Source organism: Gigantopelta aegis, chromosome 3, assembly GCF_016097555.1.
Source record: "Gigantopelta aegis isolate Gae_Host chromosome 3, Gae_host_genome, whole genome shotgun sequence".
In the NCBI taxonomy this organism is placed as follows: Eukaryota; Metazoa; Mollusca; class Gastropoda; order Neomphalida; family Peltospiridae; genus Gigantopelta; species Gigantopelta aegis.
In genome coordinates this window covers 31,640,803-31,652,079 of record NC_054701.1, presented here as the reverse complement: position 1 = coordinate 31,652,079, position 11,277 = coordinate 31,640,803, and the positions used below count along the sequence as shown (strand labels likewise).

At 39.0% G+C, this 11,277-nt stretch overlaps 2 protein-coding genes across 2 annotated transcripts; one reads left to right on the top strand and one right to left on the bottom strand.

Annotated features, from left to right (window-relative positions):
• The first annotated feature begins 6,461 nt into the window (after positions 1-6,461).
• Positions 6,462-7,550, top strand: LOC121368599. The gene is made up of 2 exons (XM_041493337.1): positions 6,462-7,142; positions 7,176-7,550. Exons 1-2 carry the CDS (start codon positions 6,462-6,464, stop codon positions 7,548-7,550), a joined length of 1,056 nt encoding a protein of 351 aa, XP_041349271.1.
• Positions 7,551-8,469: 919 nt separating this feature from the next.
• LOC121389793 lies at positions 8,470-9,390 on the bottom strand. Its single transcript, XM_041521446.1, has 2 exons — positions 8,826-9,390; positions 8,470-8,721 (listed from the first exon to the last, which is right to left on the bottom strand). The coding sequence occupies exons 1-2, from the start codon at positions 9,254-9,256 to the stop codon at positions 8,472-8,474; spliced, it is 681 nt and encodes a 226-aa protein (XP_041377380.1). The 5' UTR covers positions 9,257-9,390; the 3' UTR covers positions 8,470-8,471.
• Between the last annotated feature and the right edge of the window lie 1,887 nt (positions 9,391-11,277).

Below are 11,277 nucleotides of genomic sequence, written 5' to 3'. Positions count from 1 at the left end.
CATCATACATTTTTGGTGTAAGTAGTCCTTTATATATGTAATTTTTGGTTTTCAACAATGGGTACCATCTTCTGACTCACAATTATTAATTAATGGATGCTATTTTTCAGATTCCATTGCCCAGCAATGGCAGATTCTTCAGCTTGTAGCAATTGTGGCCATTCATTCTCTGCCAAAAGAGGATCAAAAGATTATGGGAGAAGAAGTTTTGGTTGCAAGGTGCCTTCAAGCAGCATGGACATGACAATTAAAGATGTAATTGAGGATGAGTTCAATGTGCACCTCACCCCTGAAGATCCGGAGACCAGATATCTTTGCCGTGCATGCTTGTGGAATGTTCAGTCATTGGCAAAGGCCAGAGACATTGGATTGAAAGCACAGGAAAAAACAAACAGTCTGGCATTCCAACTTCTTATTTAAGTAAGAAACTCCGATCCCCTGTACAAATACCAAGGCAGCATAAAAAGCAGAAGATATGTACTACTCAAAAGGTTTGTTCAATAATCAATAATGAAAATTCATTTACATTCATTGCAATTTTGTTGAATTAGAATGGTAATTTCTTTTGCTGAGCGCTATTGTTCTAACCAACCAAAAAAGTGAACATAAAATTTGAACTTTTAATGTTAATATTAGTAAGTATTTGTAAAATTTTATAATAAGTATTGTCTATTATTTCTTTTACGTCAATCTTTGTACGAAAAAAAAGAAAGAACCCTGCACAAAATTATGTCTTCGTGGACCCTCGTATATGATGATGTCATTTTATATGGGCAAAATAATTTAAAATGAAGTATGCAGTTTCAGTGTTATTATTTTGCAAGTAACTAAAACTTAATTATTAGTATGCTCTCTTATTTCTTTTACGTTCATGAGATTATACAAAAAAATATCATCTGCATCCCTATGTGATAAACCGGCCTCGGTGGCGTCGTGGCAGGCCATCGGTGTACAGGCTGGTAGGTACTGGGTTCGGATCCCAGTCGAGGCATGGGATTTTTAATCCAGATACCGACTCCAAACCCTGAGTGAGTGCTTTGCAAGGCTCAATGGGTAGGTGTAAACCACTTGCACCGACCAGTGATCCATAACTGGTTCAACAAAGGCCATGGTTTGTGCTATCCTGCCTGTGGGAAGCGCAAATAAAAGATCCCTTGCTGCCAATCGGAAGAGTAGCCCATGTAGTGGCGACAGCGGGTTTCCTCTCAAAATCTGTGTGGTCCTTAACCATATGTCTGACGCCATATAACCGTAAATAAAATGTGTTGAGTGCGTCGTTAAATAAAACACTTCTTTCTTTCTTTTTCCCTATGTGATAATGGTTTCGCCAATTCACTTAGCGAATTTTTATTACTTTTCATACTCACATGAACGTGAAAGAAAACAACAGACAATATTTATGTAACAAAAAAAGAAACGATATATTACATCAGTTTGATATTTATTTCAACATGAAATGATATGAAAATTATTACTGATACCTAATATATATATATATATATATATATATATATATATATATATATATATATCATAGGTGAGATTAATGAAATTGTTTAAGTTTTGTATTATAGTTAGCAATTTCCTTCAGCCTGCCATTCCTTATTAATTTCAGACTTCTTCACTTCGTACAACAAATGCTCCAAACAAATGCTCCAAATATCAGAAAACAGTCGTCAATTAGAATAAAGAAAAGGGTATAGAGATTTATAGTAAATTGTATTTCATTTAAAATTAAATATTACTTTAGTAGACAATTGCTTTTACCAATTTTAATTTCAATTTATCCTCAAATGTTTACTCCATTTTCATATACTCATAAATGTATTATCCATGTAATGAATATTGGATATTTCTTTATAGTAATATTCAGTATACTGTAAAATGATTTATTTTCATGTTTCTTTTGCATTTGATTAATGGATAGGGTTACGAGTATTGGATTAGCAGGAAAGTTTATAATTGTTTCCTGGTTTGTGTTATAACGTTGCAACTATATGTGGGAAAAACTCATATTCAAGCGCTTTTTCACGGCAACGGAAATAGATGTCTTTTGACACACAATGCAGCATTGGCACTTTTGACATTTGCAAGGCTTGTTACATGTACCATTACAAGGAGAAGTATTCTTAATTGCATCTAACTCATTGCTTTCCATTCCTTGCAATTGAAATCTTTTCAGAATTGACCATCTGATGCATGTTTCCAACTTTACAGTTGTTTTTAAACATTCATCCTTACATCTTGACTGACTGCGCTTGAAGGCATAGCAAACTGCATAGCCTGGTCGACCATCTCTGGCACAACGTCCAATTTCTTGCCAGTAGTTTAAACTGGTTGATGGTAACCCCCAATGAACCATTATATCAACATTTCGGATATCAACACCCATCCCAAATGCCACTGTTGAAATAAGGACTTTAATGCGTCCATCATGTTTCTTGAACTGGTCCATTATTCGAGTTTTGGTCGTCATATCGGTGCTTGCATGAAACATCTCTACTCTTCTGGTGTTAACATGTGACATTAAACTTGTCATCAGCCACAAATAAATCTGATAGCAGTTATTTATAGACTGTACATAGACAATGATTTTTTTCAGCAAATTTTCATTCAGATTATCAAGCAACAATTGTAGTTCATTTTTAAATTTCTCAGTGCATTCACAGATTTCTAAGAAGATATTTGGTCTGTAAGAAAAAGTACAAAACATGTATTAATTTACTGTCAGTAGTGTCATGTTTGGGAAATATGTTGTTGTTTATTTCGCAATACATCATTTATTACACCACATTTTGTGGACAAAGATGTCACATGTTCAGTGTCCCACATTGTGACCCATGAAGTGTTTACATGTCAGGAAATATGATCATATGATTGACATTACCAAACAGTGTAAGTACCTGTACGACATATAACTCTTATAAATGGACAAATACTTGAAATCAATTGCTATCATTGAAATTATATGCATAACATATCAAAGTGGTGATTTTCATGACCGGTTGCTGGATGAGGAGAGGTGAAGTTCAATGTACATGTACGAGTTGTATATATGGAAATCAAGATGGGACTATGTTTCATGACCATCATTCTATTTGTCCATCAATGTGTTTTCACAATGCTTCAAATGTTTAGGTGACATTGAAAGATTAACTTTAAATACTGAAAACCCTTGAAGTTAGTGGAGGTGATCATTTGTTTTTCTCGTTGTTTATGTCTGAAATGCCTGAATAAATTGATATGAAATTTCTTACAAATGTTTATCTAGTACTGTTACAGATGAAATTTAAGTTTTGTGGAAATTTAGCCATTTTTTAAAACTTTTTTGATCCATGAACATTACTTGGGAGATGCATAAAATATTTCAGGCTCTGTAAGCAAAATGTATTGCTTTAGCAGTATTCTCACAATGCTTCTGGAATGAAGACAAATTTGGAATTTTTTTTATAAATATGAACAAATACCCTTTTGCTCCCGATTAACATTTTACAACACACAATTGATATATCAATTTGAATATATACGAGTACATTTGTGGTATTACTATTGTGAACAATGATTTAACTAAGCAACATGTTTCTGATATGAAATACAGGACTTATTTATGTGGAGGTGCAAAAATACTAGGAGGTCTGAGTCATGACACTCAGGAAATGTAGAAATCTAGCGGCTATGAAATACAAATTTTAAGCCATTTCAGCGAGATTACATACTTAAAGCGTCAATATCAGTAACAAGTAAATTGTTGTATTGCTTTTAATGGATTTAACTATGGCCCTTTAAAATAAACAAATTCCACCATTTTCATGTGAAGAAAATTTTGGGAGTCAGTCAAATTCTTTAACTGAAACTGCTCTATGAATTGAATACCTGTTAGGTAATGCTCCAATTACTTGAGTTTTGCTACTTTGAAAACCTAATATCTGGTAAATGTCCTCTTGTATTTGTGTCGTAGCTGTGGCTGTTAATACCAAATTTGGCACTTCAAAAAAACTTTGCAGTACAGACACCTGTCTCTATAAAGGTCTAAAATCTAAGCCCCTAAAATAAGTAATATGTCTCAATTTAATTTGTAATTAATATTAAAAAGGTGGCACACTTCATGAAAACAATGAATGAATTTACTTCCAATATAGAATTCATTTTTTTTTAAATGCACATTTGGATCTGAGAAAGCAAATATTGTTCCTTTCAAGAATAAACACTGCTAAAGGACATTGACTTTGTAAAAATGAGCTATTGACAATTTGGATTCTTAAACTCCACAGTAGGTACTGAGTTTGGACCCCAGTCGAGGCAAAGAGGTTTGGTCATACTACAAAAGCACCTCAACCAAGTTCTCTATAAACTGAACTACCTCTTGCCTATAAGTATGGCGAACGACTTATTGTGTTACATTGTTTGACATATACAGTGTTTGAGTTAGTATTGGTATTTAAATAATGCTTCAGTATTTATAGTTGTAATAATTTCAAAATTAAGAAACTTTGTGACTAAGAAAAAGGAGTAAAAATATTACCATGATGAAATGCAGTGTGCTTCATCAAAAACTAAAACACAAATTCTGTTCTTAAATGATTGTTTTAAGATCATTTTCCACTTTTTGCTCAAAACAGCCTCTGGTGAGGTTAGCAGAATACTCAAATCTGAGTCTGTGATGTCTGAAAAGTGACAATGAAGAAAAAGAGAGACATTCATATGCATGTACTTCAGTGATTGCTTTGGGCAATTGCATGAATTGCATAAAAAATTTAAAATCTTAAGAACCTGCTATGGACAGTTATGCTTAGCGCTTAAGCAGTAGACAGATGCACATGTTGTTTATTAATGTACATTTTAATCAAATTAAGTGAAGTAAGAGTGACAATAAAAAGCAGTCAAATTATTGATACAGTGTTAATTCGGAATTTATTCAGTGCTGTGCTTTGGAGTGTGGGAGTGTGTGTGTGTCTAAATATGTCTGTGCGTGTATGTGACCGATGTATCAAAGGAGAATAAACATGGCCTTAATTTAATGTAGGTGACTGTTACAGGGAATGTGGTGTCAGTTACCAGTAATCGACTTTTTAGAAAAGAAATAAAAATGTTCTTATTTTTAATTTCAATATCACTTGCAATATTTGTCATTTCATAATTGTCCATACAACTGGCTATGTTCCATTCTGCCTGTGGAATAGTGCTTATGAAACGTGTTGGAACATGCCTTTATGATGATATATACATTTTAAGAGAGATATAAAATGGTTGCCACGAGTTTCCTATCTAAATATGTTTTTAACTGTAATGTGTTCAGTGCATTGATAAATAACATTTGTTTCAGTTTGTTAAGTAATAGTGTGTAATATGCTATTCATATTGTATTTGCCACTGCAGTTAAAGACTTAGCATGTTGCATGTGCCACAAATATAAAATGTGACAATTACATGCAGGTAATGGGAATGTTGTTTGTAAACCTGAAAAAAATTCATTATTAATAAACATATTTCCAACTTAACATTTCTGATTTTGTCCCCTGAAAGTAAGGCATTTTGGTAATAACAATACTTTATTACACTATACTGAAGATTGAAGATTGCAAGCAAATATTTAAATATTTATTTTAAGTTCACCAGCCATAAGTGGCACAGCATCCATCATTGGTAAATTTTTCACATTTTTCTATTATTCTCCATTTCACAAAGACAATTTTCCACCAAATTTGTTCCTAATGAACATTACAAAGTGGTGTTATTTTTAGGACAAATCAAAATCATAACTGACCACAGTTATGTATGATTAGATTGTCATTTTCTCAAGTTTCAACAATTATTTCTGGTGTATGTTCCTGTTACTATGTAAAATTTTATTGTGTTATTCATCCTTAATATTAGTGAAAATTCTGCATGGCGAATGGGCTTACGAATGCAATTCGCCACCAATTCGCAATGATCACAAAGTGATCGCCAGACATTCGTAGGTGTTCGTAAGCATTCGCGGTCGTTCATGGGGTGTTGCGAATATTAGGAACATGCTCCTAAAATTCGCTAGGAAAGCATATTCTTATTGTTATCGCAACATTTTCGTAAGCAATCGCAAGACATTCTTATTGATGGCAAGGCATTTGTAGTGATCGTAAGATATTTGTAAGGATTTGCTAGCATTCATCCATACGCATGCAAACAAAACGTTGCGAATGCTTGCGAATCCATTAGGAATAAAGCAAATCGGTTACGATTTTTGGGCCATTTTCTTGAAAACGCATTGGGAATGCTTGCGAACGGCTTGCCAACACTTGCGAGTACTTGCAAATACTTGAGAATGACATGCAAACGTTAAGATTGTCTTGCAAATGCTTTGATAATTCCTGGCGATTTGAATGCGAATATTGCACATTCGCCGCAGTTGAGTCGGCTAGGGTAGCCAAACTGGTATAAAAGACCCCATGTTCCCTTGTCCTATATACATTTGTAGTTCAGCCATGGCCGAGGCTGCGAGGCAAGTGGCAACACTGGCATTGCTGGTTTCTCACCATGCTGTTGTCACACAAGTTGCTGCAGCAAGAGAACAAGAAAGAAGGCAGCAGCATCAGACCCAACGTAGAAGACGCAGAGAAACAAGGCAAAGGTCATGTTGGGTGAGGGACTGGCTGTCACACGGAGAGAGGTTGCAGCACTCGCACTACTACAACCTGATGGAGAGTCTTCGGCAGAGAGACCCAGACAGGTTCAAGAACTTCACCAGATTGGAGCCGGCCTTGTTTGATGAGCTGTTGGACCGCCTCAGGCTGCGCATCACCAAGCAGAACACCTCGTACCGTGATGCCATAGAACCTGGCCTGAAGTTAGCTGTGACGCTGCGCCATTTGGCAACTGGGAACTCATATGTTGACCTGGGGTACAGCTTCCGTGTCGGAGACAACAGCATCAGCCTGTTTTTGCCAGAGGTGTGCCAAGCCATTATTGATGAGTTCCTTTATGAAGCTGTTTCGGCACCTATGACCAAAGATGAGTGGAAAGCCATCGCTGAAGAGTTCCAGAGACGCTGGAATGTGCCCCACGCTTGCGGTGCCCTTGACGGCAAGCACGTTGCCATCAAGAAACCCCCTCATTCCGGATCAGAGTACTTCAACTACAAGGGGTTCTTTTCCATCGTTGTGTTGGCATTGGTGGATGCCAATTACCGCTTCTTGTAGGCTGATGTTGGTGGCGTTGGTTCTCAGTCTGATGTCCAGATCTACAATGCTTCAGAACTGGCAGAAGTCCTTCAGAATGGAGAGATCAACCTGCCTGACGATAAGCATCTTCCAAATGACGACAGACCACATCCATATTTCATATTGAGTGATGACGCATTCGCCCTGAAGTCATATATGATGAAGCCGTACTCACGCAGGAATATGACCTACGAGGGGAAGATAGCCAATTACCGCATATCCCGTGGGCGACGTGTTGTGGAGAATGCATTGGCATCATGGCTCTTCGCTGGCAAGTCCTTCTCACCACCATGCAGCAGAGAACTGAGACAGTGCAGCTCATCGTCAAGACATGCATGGTACTGCACAACATGATGCGTACCAGGTATCCTGGCCACCATCAAGCACTGGTAGACCAGGAGGATGCCAACGGCAACCTCATCCCTGGCGATTGGCGGCGTAATGCTAACATGCATGCCATGGAACAAGCAAGAGGCCCAACAAGAGAGTCCATCAAGGCCAAGCAAGAAAGGGAATATCTGAAGCTGTACTTAACAGCCCAGCAGGATCAGTCCCATGGAAGGACAACATGGTGTAAGAAGTCTTCAACAAACTAAACACTTCGAGTTCTTTTCAGTGAATTAGAATATATTTGTTTTGGGCACCTACTGTATTATGGGACTGAGACATTTTAGGACTGAAATATATTTTAGGAATTTAATGTATTTAAAAATATATATATAATTTGTGGCTTAATATATGTTGGGACTTAATGTTTAATGTTGTAATGTTTTTAATTTGTAATGCTTTTAGGGACTATGTATTTTAACAATTCTATAATAAACAAACAAGTAAAAGTTCAATTACGAACAAATAACAGTCATTATTTATTTTGTTCAAATTAAGTTCCAATACAAACAAGTAAAAGTTCAATTAAGAACAAATAACAGTCTGGAATCCAGATTGTGACTGTAAAACTGTCACTATAAAATCATAATAATTTCACATTTCACTGTCACTTTTCTCGTCATCTACTTGTCGCGGTGTTGGGGGGTTGCTGACAGCGGGATGAGGTGTGTTGAGTAAGACCTGCGACAGGCGGAAGTTGTCCGGTGTGCTCGCCTGAAAAGACGGGATGTTGGAGAACAACCCCAAGGATGTGCTGGAGATGTTCAGATCCGACAGGTCCTGAAACTGCTGCTGCTGCTGCTGAGGGGTATGAAATGGCTGCTGCTGCCGCATCCAGGTGGCATCCTGGGACTGCCACGGCGTCACGTTGGGAAAGGTCTGCCCTGATCAACCCTCAGGACCAGGCATAGGGTGCCAACCCTGGGAGCACTCGCCGCCATACGATCCCTGGACGGAAGACCTCTGGACGGATGAGCCCGGTACAGAAGACCCCTGGAATCCAGATTCCCCTGGCTGCGACTGCGTGCCGGGGCGTCGCGGGGCATGGCAGGACACCTGCAGAGCAAGGCCCAACTCCTCATCAAGTGTCATGGTGCGAGGTGTCAAGGTGCGATCAGCCTTCTCCCGCCGATGCAAACTGAAAAGACAGAAAACAAAGAATAAGGTAAAAATAAAATACAACAGTGACAAAAAATACAACAGTTAAAAAAATACAACAGTGATATGAACATGAAAACTCACCGAGCAGCAAACTGCCAGACTATGGGAAACACCTGCTCCTCGAAGTCGTCCCACTCCTCTTCGTTCATCTTCCGGACCACACCAGCAGTGTAGTCCATCATCCCCTGGCGCTGGGGGTCCATGGTGGGCCGCATGTTCTGGATGATGTCCAGGATCCGCGCATGGAACTTTTTGGAGTCGGCGACCAGCTGGACCAAGGGATTAGGTGCCTGCTCGCAACGGTTGCCCTTGGCCTTGCCGGACTTGCCGGACTTGCTGGAGTTGGCAGTGGAAGAGGTCCCGGGTAAGTGCTGGGAGTGCTGAGACTGGTGCGACTGCTGAGAGTGCCGCGACATGGCATCCTCTTTGTCAGACTCATGGCTGCCATCAGACTCATCGCTGTCACCAGACTCATCCCGACCCCGCTTAAACTGCAAATACAAATTATACATATAAAAGAAGGTCAAGTCCAAGAAAGCAACCAAGAAGCCCAAGCAAATTTACACTTTTTTTTTTTTTAATTTCAATTTAATATTTAAAAAACCTGTAAAAATAAATGCTTAACATTAGATATTAAATTATTTTTCATACTCACCGACTTAAGGTTGTGTCGCCGCGGGGGTCTGATGAAGGGCACTATCCAGGACATCTTGGTCCACAGCCTCTTCTCGTTGGGGGTACCATGGATGAGGGGGCTCCAGTTGGCACCAGACTTCCTCGTCTTGCATTACTGATGACGGTTCGGCAGGACTTGAACCACAGCTGAAGGGTAGTACCATCAAGACCATCACCCATCCTCACTGCCTGCTCCCCAAACAGCTGGATGCGCCGCTTGTAGTCATCATGGTTGGTGTCGTAGATGGCAGGAGTCTGTTCCAACCATTCGAACATGATGTCTTGCTGGGCCTCAGTCAGCTTGGCACTGCGCCTGTCGGGCTTCTTGGCTGTGGACTTCTTGAACTTTGAAGGAGGAGGTGGAGTCGGAGAGCGTGGAGGAGGAGTGGGGCCTGACTCACTGTCTGACATCTCATCCCGCTCAGAATCTGCCTTCTCTGGCCTGGGCTTCTTGGACTTTACCTTGGCCTTCTTCTCACTGGACGTCTTGGCTTTCTTGGGGTCACTGGATGCCGCAGCCTTCTTGGTCTGGTCATCATTGGATGCCGCACCATCGGAAGCAGAGTCTTTGTCGTCAGACTTGCCCCTGGCCCTGCCTCTGCCGCCACCGCCCCTTCTGCCGGCCCTGCGCATGATGAAGGACGAATAAAACAATCTTGACTATTCAAGATAGCCTGGCGAATAAAAGTGACACAGCGAAACATTGGCAAGGGGTTGCGCCGCGCATGCGTTGTGTAGTCGTTTTATTCGTAAGACATTCGCAAGCATTCGCAAAATTCGCAAGGGCATTCGTAAGTATTCTTAACATTCGCAAAGGATTCACAAGAAATTCGGCAAATTGATTGTTAAGTAATCGTAAGCTTCGTAAGGGATTCGTAAGAAATTCGCAAGCATTCGTAACCATTTGTAAGGCCTCACTTGTTTCAGTAATTCTCCTGGCCAATCGTATCATTTTTGGCGAATTTGCCGCGAATATCAAATTTTTATATTCGCAAGGATATTCGCCACTGTGTGAGAGAAGCATTAGGGTTTTATGTACAAAACTGCAAACTGAAAATTACACCTATTTCACATTATGAGATACGTTATCATACTGTAATAAAATGAACTTTCCATGTACCTTTAATTGTTGAGTTTTTTTGTTATACCATCAGCTTTAATGTTAGGTCTTCTCAAATAGTCTAGTTGGTCATTCATAAGAGCTATCAGTGGAGATACAAGTGAGGTGTGTGCCTTGTCTGGTAGCAACTGAAATCAATGCAATGTTGACTGACATGCATATGGTTCAGTTAATTGATTAAATTTTCCTCATTCTTTTTTTCAATAGTCTTAAAAATTAATTAAACATATCTGATAAAATGTTTTATCAGGTAAGTCAATTACAACGTTGACACTAAAAGCAACGGTGTTGAAATAAGATTGGGATAAGATTGAAACATGTAGATTTTCTTGCATTTATATATATATATACTACTCAAAAGAATTTAAGGGTCAGACGATATTTTCGACATTATTTTTTGAATGTCAATTATATTAGCTAGACCATAATGTCACGCATGGTATTGTTCCATTTTGACGAAAGTGGGTCTAAGCAACCCATAAATGAATTAAAATCCACTGTCATTGACACTGTCGACTAGTTCTAATGGCGAAAACATGCTTACATTTGCACGTAAATTAGGGCGAAAGCGAAAGGTCTGCTAAGTGCCCATAACTTGCTTTTTCACAAAGCGCTTCATTTGCACGCTTTGCACGTGTATTCCATGTTCCCAATGCTGAATTTCCGTATAATTGGAGCTTGCGTTCGTGTACGGTGCACACTCCAAATTCGACAGTGGTACGACTTCAACTGACTATC

Excerpts from the sequence above, each read along its gene's own strand:
- LOC121368599 (XM_041493337.1), top strand. The coding sequence starts at position 6,462 with ATGGCCGAGGCTGCGAGGCAAGTGGCAACACTGGCATTGCTGGTTTCT. Across the intron at positions 7,143-7,175 it reads TCTTTTCCATCGTTGTGTTG|GCTGATGTTGGTGGCGTTGG; the intron begins GCATTGGTGGAT and ends CGCTTCTTGTAG.
- LOC121389793 (XM_041521446.1), bottom strand. The coding sequence starts at position 9,256 with ATGTATAATTTGTATTTGCAGTTTAAGCGGGGTCGGGATGAGTCTGGT. Across the intron at positions 8,722-8,825 it reads GTCTGGCAGTTTGCTGCTCG|TTTGCATCGGCGGGAGAAGG; the intron begins GTGAGTTTTCAT and ends CTGTCTTTTCAG.